The sequence below is a fragment of the Rattus rattus genome, chromosome 5 (genome assembly GCF_011064425.1).
Source record: "Rattus rattus isolate New Zealand chromosome 5, Rrattus_CSIRO_v1, whole genome shotgun sequence".
Classification (NCBI taxonomy): Eukaryota; Metazoa; Chordata; class Mammalia; order Rodentia; family Muridae; genus Rattus; species Rattus rattus.
Window position 1 is genome coordinate 2,312,843 of NC_046158.1, and position 16,165 is coordinate 2,329,007.

Below are 16,165 nucleotides of genomic sequence, written 5' to 3' on the forward strand. Positions count from 1 at the left end.
CGGCTGTAGTTTGGGGTTTGTGTGGCTGTGGTTCTGGCCTCCTGTGTCTCCTATGGCTTGGGTTGTGGCTCCAGTAGCTCTGATCATGGCTTTTGTACCTCTGGTCATAGATCTCGTGGCTGTGGCTGTGACTCTGGCTGTGGCTCTGGCCATGACTACCATTGCTTCAGTGGTGGCCTCCCTTGGCTCCTGTGAGCTCTTAACTCAGGGGTGCTATCGGAACTGACTGCTTAGTGTTCTGTGAGTGCTAGAAGGATCTAATGGCAGCCATCAGTTGGGTTCAACTGTACAGTAAGTAGTGGCCAGCAGCTTTTGTTTGCTTATTATGGTCATGAGACAGCTTTAGTGTGGTGCTGTTAGGAATCTGTATATTCATTAAAATTTTTTTTCTTTTTGGCTAACCAGCTAGTTCCCATGTCATATCACTTTTTCTTGGGGGTATGGGGGTGTACGGTGCTCTGACAGGTCGCATCCAGACTGTAACATTCATCCCAATGCAGTGGTGTCATGTAGTGTGTGATTACTGGCTATTTCTCTTCAGAGCCTGGCTCAGTGTTGAGTGGCCCTGAGGATGAGGCAAAGCACAGCAGGTGTGGCCAGTTGACCTGAGTTCTGACGAATGCTTCCTCTTCAGGTCCTCTACTGGGTGAATTGGTGCCTGGAAACAAGTGGGGAATGGCCCCTGGCCTCACCTTGCAGGTCCCTAGCTCCTTGGCTGTAATTGCCAGCTCTGGAGCCCTCACCGCTGGGGAAGGATTGCTCAGCAGCAGCCTTTGAACAAGTTTGGTAGTAAAGGATTGTGGGGTTGGCGACTTGGTGAGCTTTCCTTGAGTATTTGTCTTATTAGAGGCTTGTCCTGGACTTTGCATCCATTCTAGTCAGAGTAGAGAGGTAGAACTGGAGCAGGTCTCTGAAACACAGGTTCTCCGTGTTAGGAACTAACAGGCCCCATCTTGGGATCAGCTCTGGTTGATATTTTTGTTGTTATTGTTTTGTTTTCTTCTTTGTGTGTACATGTGCACTTGGTGTGCATGGGTATAGAGGCCAGAGGTCAGGCTCTCCATCTTATGTTTTGAGACAGGGTCTCTCATTGGCCTGGGGCTCACACACTAGGCTAGTCTGCTGGCCAGGAGCCCCCGTCCCTGCCTCCCAGCACTGAGATTAAAAACACATACTGCCTGCCATGGCCAGCACTTTATGAGCATGCTGGGCATCCGCATGTAGGTCCTTGTGCTTGGACAGCGATCATTTTACCCATCAGCCTGTGTCCACATCCACTGATGTGCCTGAGGAGACCATCTGAGCACAGTTTCAGTCTGACAGCCTGAGCTGGCTTCAGGATGTGGAACAGACCATTCAAAGAGACATGGCTGGTATGTGGTCATTGCCTGGCCATTCTGTAGTAGACCTGCAAGCAAATGGCTGGAGGAGAGAACATCAGCCTGACTTGGGTCTTCTCCTGAGTGGTCATTGCACATACTCTGCTGGTCCTCACTGGACAGAAGCACAGGGGAGGTTTTCAATGTTCCCTAAGCTGTTGGCTTCAAATCTCCTGTTTTCAAAGCGTCTTTCTGCTCCCTGTGTGGTACAATTGAGCTAAGTGTGGTAGCACATGGCTAATAATCCCGGAGGTGCATACATAACAGAAAAGCTGGCAGTTGTCTGCACTGCCCAGGATGGAGCTCTGTGATCTGTGGGCCTACAGTACTCACTAGCCACTCTCCCTACATCATGAGGACTGACCTATCTTAGTTAGGGTTTCACAGACACCATGACCAAGGCAACTCTTAGAAGGACAACATTTCACTGGGGCTGGCTTACAGTTTCAGAGGCTCAGTCTGTTATCATCAAGGCAGGAGCATGGCAGGATCCAGGCAGGCATGGTGCATGCAGAGCTGAGAGTTCTACATCTTCATCTGAAGGCTGCTAAAAGACTGGCTTCCAGGGAGCGAGGATGAGGGTCTTAAGCCCACACCCACAGTGACACACCTACTCCAACAAGGCCGCAACTTCTAATCCTGCCACTCCCTGGGCCGAGCATATACAAACCATCACAAGGGCCCAAGGTATGCAGATGCCACACAACCCTAGCCACCATGGGGAAAGCCCAGGAACTGGGATTCTGTCAGGTACCTCATTGTTCTTGGTACCATTAGTGGCAATGTTTCCCCTCTGTGTCTTGGGAGGGACAGGTTGCTTACTGTCCTGTCCTGCTCATTTCCCTCCTGTTCGATTCTCAGGATGCTATGCTGTGGTCAGTTGTTCTGTGCTTTTCAGCAACCCAGTAACTTCAGAGCACCTTTAAATTGTGCCAGGAGGCTCTAGCTCTATGCGTATGCCCTGCCTTTGGTCACAGCTAGCATGTTGCTGTTTTTCTCCAGTGTTTTCTTGGTGGCTCAGTATAACAGTCTCTGTTTCCTTCTCTCTAGAGCAACTTTGCATGTGAATGTTTAGCCAAAACAGTGGGCCTTATGTCCAGGCCTTTGGGCTGTACATGCATGTGCTAGTACATGAGTCTGTCTGTGTATCTGCATTAGCTATATTTGTCATTACCCCCTCACTACATGCATGCACACACAATGTATTATTGTCTCATCAGACATTCTGCATCTCTTATTTTGAATTTCTACCATGTGGACTGCAGGCTCTGAGTGGGTTCCACTTGGGTGGGTTCAGTAGACCAAGTGTCACAAAGGCCCATGGCCCTCTTCCCTGTCTCAGAGGCACCTGGCTCCCATATGGGTATGTCACGAAGTGACCTTGGCCCTGGTCCCCAAATGAGCATCTGCTTTTGATCCCAGCAGCCTGTGTGCTGTTGTGAGAGGACCCTGTCTTTGCTTTTCAGTTTGTGCAAGAGGCAGTAGAGATGGGGCGGCCATGTCACACTGCCTGCGAGTTCCCAGAGCTGCCTTATAGCTTCTGCTCTGATTTCACCGAGGGCCAGGGGTGAGAAGCAGCTCAGGGTCTCAGGCGTGTCCCTAGACACATCTCTAGTAGTTCTCTGCCATGCAAGTCTGGAGGTAGAGACTTCAGAAGAGAAGTCACATTTTATTTAAATTTGAATAGTAGTGTCTCTATCTTGCAAATTTTAAAAATCGTATCTAGAAGTTTTTGAAATTAGAAAAATAATTCATAGTTGAAACAGAAACCCAAATAGCATAAATATCTCCAAACTAAAATGTTCCTCTTACTCCCTGCCTCACTTTCCAAACGACTCTGATCAGTTCTGCGGCATAAGTTCATCATGTACTCAAAGGGAAGGGCATGGTCAGAGAGTTATAAGGAGGTATGTGGTAGGGTGGGCAGCACAGAAATCTATCCTGTCTCTCATCAGTAATAAAAAGTCACTCTGGGACTGGAGAGGTGGCTCAGCGGTTAAGAGCACTGACTGCTCTTCCAGAGGTCCTGAGTTCAATTCCCAGCAACCACATGGTGGGTCACAGCCATCTGTAATGAGATCAGATGCCCTCTTCTGGTGTCTGAAGACAGCGACAGTGTACTCATATATAATAAATAAATATTTTTTAAAAAAGCAACTCTGAACGTCGTAAGGCGACCTGAAACTGAAGGTGACTGAAGAACGCACTCGGGTGCTGGCATGACCAGCTATGCTTCAGGGCAGTGCTTCTCAACCTGTGGGTCACAGCCTGCATAAGGGTTGCACATCAGTTATCCTGCATGCAAGATACTTACGTTACAGGTTATATCAGTAGCAAAGTTACGGTTATAACGTAGCAACGAAAATAGTTTTATGGTTGAGGTAACACAGCATGTGACTTCATTGAAGAGTCACAGCATTGGGAGGGTTGAAAACCACATGAGAGCAGCAATGGACTAACAGGGTTACGTCAGACACAGACTCTCCCAGCAAAGGCAAGCAGTCAGCAAGGTGAAGAGGAAACACTTGCAAACCATATATTCAGAAAACTCACTAGCAAAAAGCACAAATGAAACCAAAATAAACAGAGATGATGGGATTCACGACTGAGCAGTCACCTGGTGGGCTTGCCCAGAGAAGGCATGCAGAAGGCTATGGAATGTGGAAGGTTGCCCAGAAGTTATCAGAAAAAGGCAGCTCAAATCCAGGAGAGCTCATTAACTCCAGGAAATTGGCTGCTACCACAGAGTTGAGGGCGGCACCCACTGATGAGGATGCAGAGAAAAGAACACCTGTGTGTGCGGTGGCTGGGCATGCATGTTGGTGTAGCTGTTACAGGAAACAGTGAAGTTGTTTCCCAGAAAACCAGAGAGCTGCTCTGTGCTGCAGCAGCCCAGCACTGGCTGTATCTCCAAAGCCAGCCAGTCTATACTTCTATACATCTGCATATAGAAGCCATGTCTGCAATGCTGAGACATAGAGACAAACGCAGCGGGTAAACCATGCATCGAGAAAATTGGGTGGACAGAGCACACACGCATGCACACACACACACATACACACAGAGAGTGGGTTATTAGTCAACCATAAAAAAGAATGAAATCGGGGTTGGGGATTTAGCTCAGTGGTAGAGCGCTTGCCTAGCAAGTGCAAGACCCTGGGTTCGGTCCCCAGCTCCGAAAAAAAGAAAAAAAAAAAAAAGAATGAAATCTTATCATTTGAGACAACACAGGTAGAACCAGAAAGTATTCTGTTAGGTGAAGCAAGCCAGGCTCAGACATGTGCCACATGATCTCATGTATGTTGCATGTATGGAGAGGTGGCTTCCTGCAGTGAGGGAGTCTGGGAAGAGGGACGGGGTAGGGAGGGACTGATCCAAGGAGAAAGAAGTCCCAGCCTGTGGTAGTGCAGAGGGTGAACTCTGTGCTGCAGAGAGCGTGCAGGATTTTAAGTGTTTTATCATGAAGAAATGACGATAGCTCCAAGAAGACAGATACATCAAACCGATTTAAATGCTACCCACTGTACATGGTTGTTCAGCCGTCACGTGGTACCCATGAATACTGAAGACTTCTGTTTTTCAAGTATCAGTCTGAAAGCCTCTAACCCAGTATCCCTATTCTCTTTTAGAGTCAGATCACATTGATGGACATCCCCGTGTTCAAAGCCATCCAGCCAGAGGTCTGTACCATTATGTAATGTCACTGGGGCTAGGGCTGGGGAGGGTGACCTGCTGAAGCATCGCAGATATGTGTGCCTGTTTTGAGCTGGGTTTTGGGTTCTGCTGAGAAAAGCCCATCTGGCTCAGTCTGTTCTGTGCAGCCTGCCTCCCTGTCCCAGGCACATGAAGGCTGTTTGGTCTGGAACTTTCTCTGTGCTGATGTCACATCCTGGTGGCTGCCTTGCTTCTGTTTTTGAAACTAGTTGCCACAGCAAACCTCACATGTTTATATTAAAAGCATATGTGCATTTTTAGAAGTGATAAAGGGGAAGAGTCAATTTGGGTCTTCAGAAATGGAGAGGATGAATGACATCCTCTAGTTGGTAAAGAGCTTTAGTCATTTTACCCAGAGTTCCTTTTCTTTGCTAGCAAGTAACACAAATTCATTTCAGAAAGCCAAGCGGAGACAAGAACCTTTCCACAGTGTCTCCACACACAGGAAGCTACTGGGTGTGAGTGTCCCTACCATTATCTTCTACTTCCTGTCTTCCTCCCTCTCCTGTCTGCATGTGTGACCTCAAGTGACCTCCCCAAAGGATCCACATTTACAGCTTCCCACACTGACAGCACAGTTCCCTCTCTAGCCCAGTTTAGTCACGCGGCCAGTGCACATTCATTTGTGGCCAAGGGGTCAGGATGAGCAGACACTGCTAATGTGCCTGGCCTTGTGTGAGCTGCTGATACGGAGAAGCCTGGAGGGCCGGCAGCAGCAGCAGTGTGGAGAGCGCATACCTACCGTTACACTGATCGCAGCTTTCAGTGGAGCCAAAATGCTGCGGCCAACCACAGATTTCAGACACTGACGCTTAGCTATGCGTGCTGTTCATGGGGATGCCACCTTTTCCTGTTCATCCCAATGTGGAACTGTTCACTGTTTCTAGTTAACCGGATTCTGCCTCCGGGAGCTCTGCTGGCTGCAGTCATATGACGGCTGCCTTCATTCTCGGCTCAGTTTCTCTCTAGATCTCTCTTTCTTTTTTTCACTCAGTTTTTTGTGATGTGGTCTTATGGTCTTAACATATCTCAGGCTACCCTTGAACTTCCTGTGAAGCCAAGGATGACCTTGAACCCCTGGCCACCCTGCGTTTGCCTCCTGAGTGCTGGGATTTCAGGCATGTGCTACCATTCCCCGCAGCTGATCTGGAGCCCTTCAGATGTCTGGGGCCTTCTTCTGCAGCCTGAATGTCAGGGTGATGACTCGGTCTGTCAGGTGGCCCTCACTGTCCTGGTGTGACTGGGAGGCAGATCAGGGCAGCAGGGTGTCTACCACTCCACCGACTCATCAACAACATGGGGTACTGTCACATGGAGGGAGCCTTGCCAGGTGACATCTTAAGGTTGTGCCCAGATATTAAAGTCTTATCTTGGAGGTCTAAGTCTCAGAGTCACTAGGACAGCTGTCAAAGCATGGGGTTCCCATGCACCACTGGGCCTGATGAATCTGCACCTCTGGGTTGGTTGGGCCTGGAACCCAGTTGGTACGAAGGTGATGACCATCAGAGTGAAGAGCCAGAGCCGACTGCTGTGAGTTATTTAGTGCAGCCCAGGCCTGAACTGCTAGAGCCTATGACAAGCTACTCCCAAATGGAGGCCATTTTTTATTGTCAAACCATGGTTGGAAGGACCTGGGAGCTGCCCCCCCTTTGCTGCTGCTGTTATTGTTAGCAGACTAAAAACTGGAATTTTTCCTTTTGTGGATGCCTGCTGTGTTGTGGTAAGACCATCCTGGAGTGGGAAGGGCATAAATAAGGCAGTTGTGTGATGTAGGTCAGACTTCCCAGGAAGCAGAGGCTAGTGTGTGAGAGGTGAATAGGCTGGACTGCTAGCAGGGGAGCAGCTCTGTGGACCAGGCCTTCCAGGCCCGGCTGTGTGCAGAATGAAAACAAATAGACGAAGTCCACATGCCTGGACGCCCTTGCTGGAGGCTCCAACCGCATGGCTAGAGTGGGCTCTCTGATGTGCTTTGAGTGAATGGTCTACAGTCGAAGCTCAGAACCCCAGCAGCACACTCTAAAACCAATGGCAGTGGCTTTGTGAAACCTCAAGGCCATTCAAGGCGTGCTCTCCTGGTCATTGATTCAGATTACTCTTGAGTTCAGCTCTATATAGATAAAAGGAATCATTCTGACTGCAGACTGTGCAGCCAGAACTTGACTCAGGCCCGTCTGTCTGCCTACTACTGCAGGGCACATGGCCTCCGCCTTTGCTGATGTAGATGTGGACATGGTTTCAGGGAGCCCATGTCCAGAAAGTAGTTGTTGAGCCTTCTCTAGTAGGGCATTGCTGTCTGGGCTTCTGGGCGTTCCTTGGGAGGAGATATCAGCTGACTCTCCTTGTTGTCCATTGTGCCAGTAGCTGACCTCGTTCTCCATGCCTTCCTCCCATCGTTAGGAAGTTATTGTCATGTCATCTGCTGACATTGTTCTTAGGAGTGTGGAGCTGGGAACATGGCCTGAGAAGGCTCAGCAGCTTTCTTGACCCTGAATTTCTTGAGGTCTTCCGTCAGCTGCAGCTACGGGAGAGATTCAGACATTTTTGGATGGTATCCAGGGGTACTTCTAGAACAGTGTTCTAGGCAGTGAGATTTACATGTACACAGATGTGTCATGGAGACTTTGACGGAAGTAGGGAGGTAGGAGAGACCTGAGGCTCCATGCAGAACTCAGCCGTGTGTGTCTGAGTTTCTGGTGCTGCTAGGAAGGGAGTTCCCAGTAGTGAGTGGTGCTCAGAGCCCCACCCACTCAGGCCCTTGCCTCTGTCCCTGCCCTGCACATCTGATGCTCAGGGGCCCATCGCCTGTATGCGGGCTTGCGGATGTTGTGGGGTGATGTTGATGTGGCTGGCTGTTGGGTGGTGTGAAGTGAGTATGGATTCTGGGACGGGCATCTTGGGCGGGGGTTGCACTGGCTTCTTTCAACTACCTTCTGAGACACCTGCTGTCCCTTACTTCCTTTGTGTGCTAAAGAAAGGAAGTGCTGTGATGTGCCACATCAGTTCTCTGTTGCTGGGTGACAAGCCACCAGGCAGACTGGGATCCAAGAGCTACTGGGATAGGTGGTCACGGTGCAGGGGCTTACAGGAGGTCTGGAGACCTACCTCCACCATGGTTTCCACCTGAGCACCTGGTAGGATAGTCCTGGCTGATGTCATATAGAAGCTTCCATAAAGCTACTCAAAGGCCCACATGGTATGTTAGTGCTCGTGTGCTGTACTCTCTAGTGGCTATCTAAAGAAGCAAGGTAGAGGCCATAATGACTGTGGCCTGGCCTTAGAGTCCAGGCCTGCCCTTCCCACAGTATTCTACTCTACTCACACATCACCCCCTTCAGTGAGGCAAATACACACGGTTGAACACTGGGAAGTGAGAATTACTAGGACAGCTTGGTGCTGCCTGTCAGAGTCTGTGTGATTCTAAGACTTTGGTCATTGGGATTTTGGTATTTCTCCTCTTCAGGATTGTATTTCCTCATTCATAGGCTGGGGATGGTGAACATCACCCGTGGAAACTCATTTAAACATGGGAAGTGTATGAAGAATACATGGTACAGAGGCCGGGGTTCATGCTGGGCATTGTGCTCAAAGACTACCTGTGCAATGTCATTTAACTCTCAGCTTCCCATGGGCTAAGTCTACTTACAGACAGTGGTGTGAGTGCAGGAGCTAATTGTCCAGGGATGGGAGCTGGGTTTATACCCTTGCAGCTGGCATTGTTGTATGTATGTGTGCGTGTATATGCATATGCCTGTGCATGCATGCATGTATGATGCGTATGTATGTGAATGTATGTATGTGTATATGCATGTATGTATGCATGCATGTGTGTGTATATGTGTGTGTATGCATGTATATGTATGTGTGTGTATGTACGCATGTATGAGTGTGTATGTATGCATACATGTGTATATGTGTGTATGTATGTATGTATGTGTATATGACAGTGATGATGATGACAGCGATGATGGTTTGTGTGTGTGTTTGTTCTTGGTAAGCAGTCCCTTGTGATGAGTTTGTGGGTTTATACTTCCCGTATGTTTCTATCAGTTTTGCTTACATTCCTTTGCTGCATAAGTGTCCTGTCCTTGGCTGACCGGTGATGTCAGCATTGGCCCTGAAACCTTTTAACATGACTGCACTGGTATTGACTGCTTCATGCTTTTTTGGCCCAATAAGGTGCTTAGAGTTGTGTCAGGCCTTCCCGGGGCTGTGGGTCTCTTTGGTGAGATGCTGTTTGGATGCCAATGCATGCGATTTAGATGCTGACTCTGGAGTGCCATTGAAAGGCTTCGACTTCACAGCTAGTGTAGCTGTTCCCTCATGGCCTCTGCCAGGCCTTGGCATAGGCGCCACTTCTGTTTGGGGTTTTGCTTGTGATCATGAGCACGAGCAGATGTACGGATGCTGACTGAGGTGGCAAGAGGCTTGGCAACCTTCCACTAGCTTCCTCTAGGCCCCTTGACACTTCCACTCTCCACAGACATACCAGCTCATGCCTCAGTCAGTCTCACTCAGGCACCAGTGAGGACAGCTGCAGATGACCTGCACTGAGCCAAAGGACCCCCACCCACCAGCTAAGCCATGCCACTCTGCAGACCCTGGAACATGACCCTAGCAGTTCCTTCGTTCTTCTAGTCCAATCTGAGAATGAAGAATGGTGGCATAATCCCTTCAGGGCTGAGTGCATTCCTTACACGTCATTGTCCTGTCTGGTTCAATCTTCCTACTTCTCATCTGACCTAATCCTGATGTTTCTTAATGATCTTGATTTTCTTGTATTTTATTTGACAATGGCAGTTTTCATTCTGAACAATACTAGTTACTTTTCCTGCATTGTCCTGGCACATGTACTTGTGTGCGCGCGTGCGCACACACACACACACACACACACACACACACACACATGAATGTGCATGTACACAGGGTGGAGGGAGCTGGGTGCTTTAAAATAACAATGCCATTATTACCACTAGCCAGGGGACTGCCCGTTCAGGTTTCCCACTTCATGGTTCTGTTTGTAGCATTTCCTTCCTTTCAGTTGTCTCTCCCTCTTCCTCCTCTCCCCCCTCCTCCTCCTCTTCCTCTTCCTCTCCTCTTCCTCCTCCTCCTCCTCCTCCTCCTCTTCCTCTTCCTCCTCTTCTTCCTCTTCCTCCTCCTCCTCCTCACACATCTCTAAGGGCCTTCCTTCTTTTCTTTACCTCTAAAGTCTTCAGAAGAAAGTGGCCACAGGCAGCTGGTTCTGGAGATCCCGTACTCCAGGGGCCCTGGTGTAATCCCAGTGCCTGGAGCAGCAGCTACTCAGGGGATCTGCCCTGACTGAATGGAGAAGGACCAGTACCCAGTGAGGGGAAGCATCTTGGCACTGTGTTTTCTGACTGGCTTAGGCCATCTTAGGAGCAGTGTCTCCTGGCTGCTCAGTGGCCACCTTCCCCAAAGAAGGGTTCTGTCTGATAAGCTCAGCCTTTTGGAGATTTGAATTTAAATGGCTTCCACTACTGGGGCTACAGTGTAGCATTTGTAACTTGTGCTCTTCTCTGTTGGGGTAACCATAAGGCCTTACCCTAGGACTCGGGAATTGGCAGAGTGTAAGGAATGTGGAAGTCACAAGCATACAGTGTTGGTCCCTGCTAACTCTTAATAAGTAACCAGTTTATAAAGAGTTGGCAACTTAACGTACATGTAATTTTGTAGCATAACTGCTTAGTTAGGGTGCTGTTGCTACCCGGATGAACTGGGGAGCAGACTCTGGTTGGATTCCTGCCTGCTAGGGATTGGGCAATACTACACCATGAAGGGGTCTGTCTGAGGGGTCCTGGTAGCTGCAGCCTGCTTAGCCTGGCCTGTTTCGGCATAGCATTTTGTGTCCACAGTATTATTCCCTACCAAGTCTATCACACTTACATCCCAGCCCAAGAACTGAGGCTTCCACAGTTCCTCAGAAGCACCAAGCGCCAGCATGGAGGATCTCTGCTCTCCCTATCAGAGTTGAGCAGCAGCTTAGTAACCATATATAACATCTGTTAGAACTGTGGTGGGCGTGGTTGCTCTCATCCCTGCTAAGACGCTGGACCACTGCTTACTCTTGTTATGTCTGTTTCCTTGTGCATGATATGGGGGATGTGATGTTGTTTTGTTTTGTTTTTAACTTACAGCAGGTACACAGGCACTTAGTGTGTGGTCACTGCTGCTGCTGAGTCTGGGCTGGCTCTGTGTATTGTGGATGGAGGTCTTCAGTGCAGGATTATCCAGCAGAGCCTGTGCAGGAGCAGCACCCTGGAGGACGCAGTACTTGGATAGCAGAGTGGTGGAGCCTTGAGGATGGTTAGGGCTTCTGCAGGGTTGTAGATCTGGAGAGTGGGAAGTCTGGTGAGAGGTCGCTCTCCAGCTGCTGTGAGGGCAAGCAGAGACCAGGGCCTGGAAGGGAGTGGATACAGATCCTGGAGTAGGATGACCCTAGGACAGCTCAGGATTCAGCAGTGTTTGCCTTGGGGAGAGTGTAAAAGGATCAGAGGATCAGGTAGCATGGATGACTCCAGAGAATGAAAAAGTAGAAATGTGGGTGGGGAAACGCAGTTTTGGAATTGGACAAGCTCTGGTAACTGCATGTGGGGTGATGGCTGCACTGTGGAAGAAACCACAACCAGGAAAAAAGTTTGAGTTTGTCCTGTAACCAAGGAGGGTGACACCCAGAGTGTACGGCCATCTTCCCTGGGTGCCAGGCATTAGGCCAGCCAGGCAGGGAGGTCTGAATAGAGGCTCACCATCTTCCTGCTTCACTGTCTGTGGCCTTGGAGAGGACTGCCTCTGAATAGTGAAGAGGTGGGCCTTGAGAACCAAATGTTTGAGGCAAAGGGGCGTTGTCTAAAGAGTGATTTCAACTTCCCCTCCTGTGGAGCTGGAGACCTGACTGCCATCTGTGGGACACTGGCTGGACTGCAGGAGCTCAGGGCTCAGTGTAGGCCCACAGTTCCCCAGCAGGGATGCGCTGGGCCTCAGGAAGACACTGCTGTATGGGTCAGGAGCTGACCCTCTGGCCTATTGTCTGGCTGTGCTGCCTGCTCTGAAGGCATGGACATTCCGGAGAGCCGAGATCAGTGTTGGATGTGGGACAAACCCTGCGTGTCCTTGATTCTCTTTGGCCCTGGGAGAGGGGGGAGAGCTGCCAGCAGGCAGTCGCCTGTGGTGAAGAGCTAGGTTTCACTGACATCATTGAAACCCCTTTCTCAGGTCAAGTTCTGGGCAGTGTGCACAGACCATCCCCCTCTACATTACCCGGGGAAGCTGCAGCCACTTCTCCTTTCATGGATGGCAGAGCCCTCATCAGCCCTGGCTCCCATTTTTCCTTTGGAGCCAGAGACATGTTTCTCTGGCCATCTTCCTGGCCTGCCTAGAGCCTTCCCTCCTTCCTCTTCCTGCCCAGGAGACAGGCCCTAGTCCCTCAGCATTCCATGGACTCTGTAATAGCTAGCCTACCACTCCATCACTCCCTCATGTTCCCTCCCACTTCCCTTTCCTGCGGTCCTCCCCTTTTACCTGGAGTGTCCTGATGCCTCAGGAGATGGGGTGCAGTTGAGTTTCAGGGTTCTATGGCTTCCTTTAACCCACTCCTTGTTAGACACCTTTGCCTACTAGTATTCATTTAACTAGTCTGCTGCTCCAAGTCTGCCTCCTTCCTGATTGTAACCTCAGGATGTGGCTCATGCAGGGCTCTTCCCCATCTCCTGGGACCTAGAGTGGTGCCCAGTGCTGTTTGCTGACTGTATTTAGGGTGAGACTACTGTAATGAGTCCCCCTCCTGCCCTCTGTCCGTGCAGTACTGTCCCCCTCTGTTCAAACTGTAGAATGAGGTGGCAGGGTAGCCACTTGTCCTCCAGGGAGATGACTCTGAGCACAGGGCTCATCAGAGGGGACGCCAGCAAGCACAAAGGCCTGTCTTCTGCTGTTGCTCTGTTTACACTTGTGATTTGTTCTTTGGTCTTCAGTGATTGTCCTGTCTAGTGACTTTTGTCACACTGGAAACACAGTAGAAAGGGTTCTCCTCAGCTGAGGCATGGTGGAGACAGAAGTCAGGTCTGGCTCTAGACCTGGCCAGCAGCACATGAGAATTAATGCACTTTGGGACTTTGAGACTCATTTTTTTCTCCTTTTCTTGAGCATGGATATGACATGAGTACTGGTTAGAAACCACATTTCCTTTTAAGTGAGTTAATAACCCAACTCTGAACAGCGGCCGCTCACAACCCTGAACCCGGGCCTCACAACCCAGAACCCAGGCCTCACACTGAGCAGCCGATTTTCCGCCCACGGATTGGCTCCTGCTGCTGGTAGAGACAGCAGGGAGGGGGTCTCTGTCTGGGCTCTGACTTCAGGAGGAGCAGCTTGGTTTCAGGCAGCCCTGCTGGCGAGGTCTGCTGGAGGAATCGGCTCTGCTGGTCTCTAGCTGTGCCTTTTCCTCTTGCTGTCTTCATTTCCTTATCTGTAAAGTAGCTGTGAGGGGCCTTTAAAGTGGTGCAGAGAGTGGTGCCTGGTGACAAGTTTGATCCCCAGAGCCCCCTTCCCCTCTTTATTCCCTGACTTTTATCCTTAAAATTTTACTGTTTTGAATTTTTGGCTATTCTAGTTTTTTGCATTTCTATGTGAATTTTAGAAATATTTGTTATATTTTGCAGCAAACACCTCCTAGGATTTTGAATCCGTAGATGGATCTGGAAAGAATCAACATCTTAATAATGTTGAGTCACTTGGACCACGAACATTTTATGTTCTAGTTTCATCTCTTCCTGGAACAAATACCATGATCAACAGGAACTCGGGAGGTCACTGTCCATTCCTGAGGGAAGTCAGTGCAGGAACCTGAGCAGAAGTCATGGATGAATGCTGCTTGCTGCCTTGCTCACAGGCTCATGCTCAGCTAGCTTTTTAATACAGTTCAGGACCACTCGCCTAGGGGTGATGCCGCCCATAGTGTCTTGGATTGATTACATCAGTCAGTAATTGAGACACTTCCCGACAAGGCCCACAGAACACTCTGGGTTATGATTACCAACATAAATGGAAGATGTAAGCAAATGGAGACACGTGGTGCCTTGGCTAGCTTTCATTGTCAGTTTCTTAGAATCTAGAGACTCATGATAGGAAGATTCCGTTTGAGAAATTGCCTAGTTGGACTGACTTAAAAAATGTTAAACCAACCTTGTATTTCTTGGTAAGTCCTGCTTGAGCATGGTATAGAATTCTTGTAGTAGGTTGTTATATTTATGTTATTAAGCCTTTTTTTTAGTGTTTTTGTATCTGTTCATGATAAGGTATATTGGTATTTTTATATTTATGGAAGAATATATAGATTTTTGAAGTATTATTGTTCAGTTTTGGTAATAGTATAATATTTAATTTTTTATTTTAATTATTGGGGTGTGTGTGTGTATAAGGTGTGGTGTGTATAAGTGAAGATGCACACCATGCTATGGCATGCATGTGGAAATCAGAAGGTAACTTTTGGGAGTCCGTTCTCTCCTTGTACTGTGGGTTCTAGGACTTGAACCTAGGTCATCAGGCTTGTCCAGCAAATGCTTTAACCCATAGAGCTACCTTCCTGTGACAATATAATGTTGATCTCCTTCTCAGCAGAAGCTGGGATGAAAGAATCTGTACAAACCATTGTGACTTCTTCCTAAAACGTTTTACAGATTTCAATCCACTTGGGCACAAGTTTTCTTTGTGCAAAGTTCATTAACTTTTCCTTAAAACAAAAAATTTATTTTTGTGTACATGAGTATACTGTAGTTGTCTTTGGACACACCAGAAGAGGGCATCAGATCCCATTACAGATGGTTGTGAGCCACCATGTGGTTGCTGGGATTTGAACTCAGGACCTCTGGAAGAGCAGTCAGTGTTCTTAACCACTGAGCCATCTCTCCAGCCCAACTTTTCCTTTTTAATAGAATTTATTTTTAAGAAGCTGAGGCTGTAATCCTGTAGAGACTTGATGCCCCAGGGAGGGGGACACCCTCTCAGAGGCAAAGGGGAGGGTAGATGGGGGGAAGAACTCTGTAAGGGGGACTTGAATGGGAGCAACATTTGGGATGTAAATAAATAAAATAAATAATAGTAATAATAAAAGAAGCTGGAGAGATGGCTCAGCTGTAAGGAGCATGGCTGCTCTTCCAGAGGTCCTGAGTTCAAGTCTTAGCAACCACATGGCAATTTACAACCATCTATAACTACTGTACTAGGGGGCATAATGTCCTCTTCTGGCTTCTGAGGGTACTGCATGCATGTGTCATACACATAAAATCTCAGACTCTATGTCTTTTAAGTTTCCAGTTCACAGCAAAGCTAAGGAAAAGGTGTATGCAGTTCCCACCTGGCCCCCACCCCCAGCTGTTGCAGTGTATGAGTTAGGATCGGTGAACAGTCCTGATACATTAGCGTCGCTGCGATAAATGTGTGACAGTACACACACATGTGAGTCACAGAGAACACATGGAGTGCCCCGAAACTCCTCCACACCCTCCACTCCAGCCTCTCTCCCTCTTGCACTAACGGATCTCTTTACAGTGGCAGAGTTTTGCCTCTTCAGGACATCTTTTAACCTAAGTAATCAGACCTCTGTCTCCTGGTTGCTCTGTAAACTCAGTGATAGCAGTGCCCATTCCCTTCTTAGTGCTTAGTCCTCTGTGTCTGGCTGTACCGTGGCTTCTCCCTCACGTCTTGTTACAGCCCAGTCTGGACAGTTGTGAGGAAAGACCTTAGGAATCTTCATCTGCAGGCTTTGCTGTGCTCTTGAGTTTTTTAACTCCTTTGGACAAATGCCATGGAGGGTGATTGCTGCATTGTTCTAGAAAGGGTTTTAAAAGAAACAAAAATATTTTAAAGGATTTATTTATTTTTATTTTATGCAATTAGTGTATGGTGTGCAGGTGTGCATGCACAATCACATGTGTACAGGTGTCCCCAGGGGCCAGAAGAGGGCATTGGATCCCCTGGAACTGGGGTGACAGGTGTTGCTGGCTGCTCTGTGGGTCCTCTGCCAGAGTGGTCAGAGCCCTTAATTGAGGGTCTCTAAGCCTTGT

At 48.7% G+C, this 16,165-nt stretch overlaps 1 protein-coding gene across 6 annotated transcripts in view; it reads left to right on the forward strand.

The window, feature by feature from the left end:
- Positions 1-16,165, forward strand: part of Ralgps1 (Ral GEF with PH domain and SH3 binding motif 1) — a 234,415-nt gene that overhangs the window by 47,819 nt on the left and 170,431 nt on the right. For all 6 annotated transcript variants that reach the window (XM_032902701.1, XM_032902700.1, XM_032902704.1 and 3 more), the window contains one exon: positions 5,009-5,059. In XM_032902701.1, the coding sequence (XP_032758592.1) occupies positions 5,009-5,059 (51 nt within the window). The remainder of the gene's footprint in view (positions 1-5,008; positions 5,060-16,165) is intronic.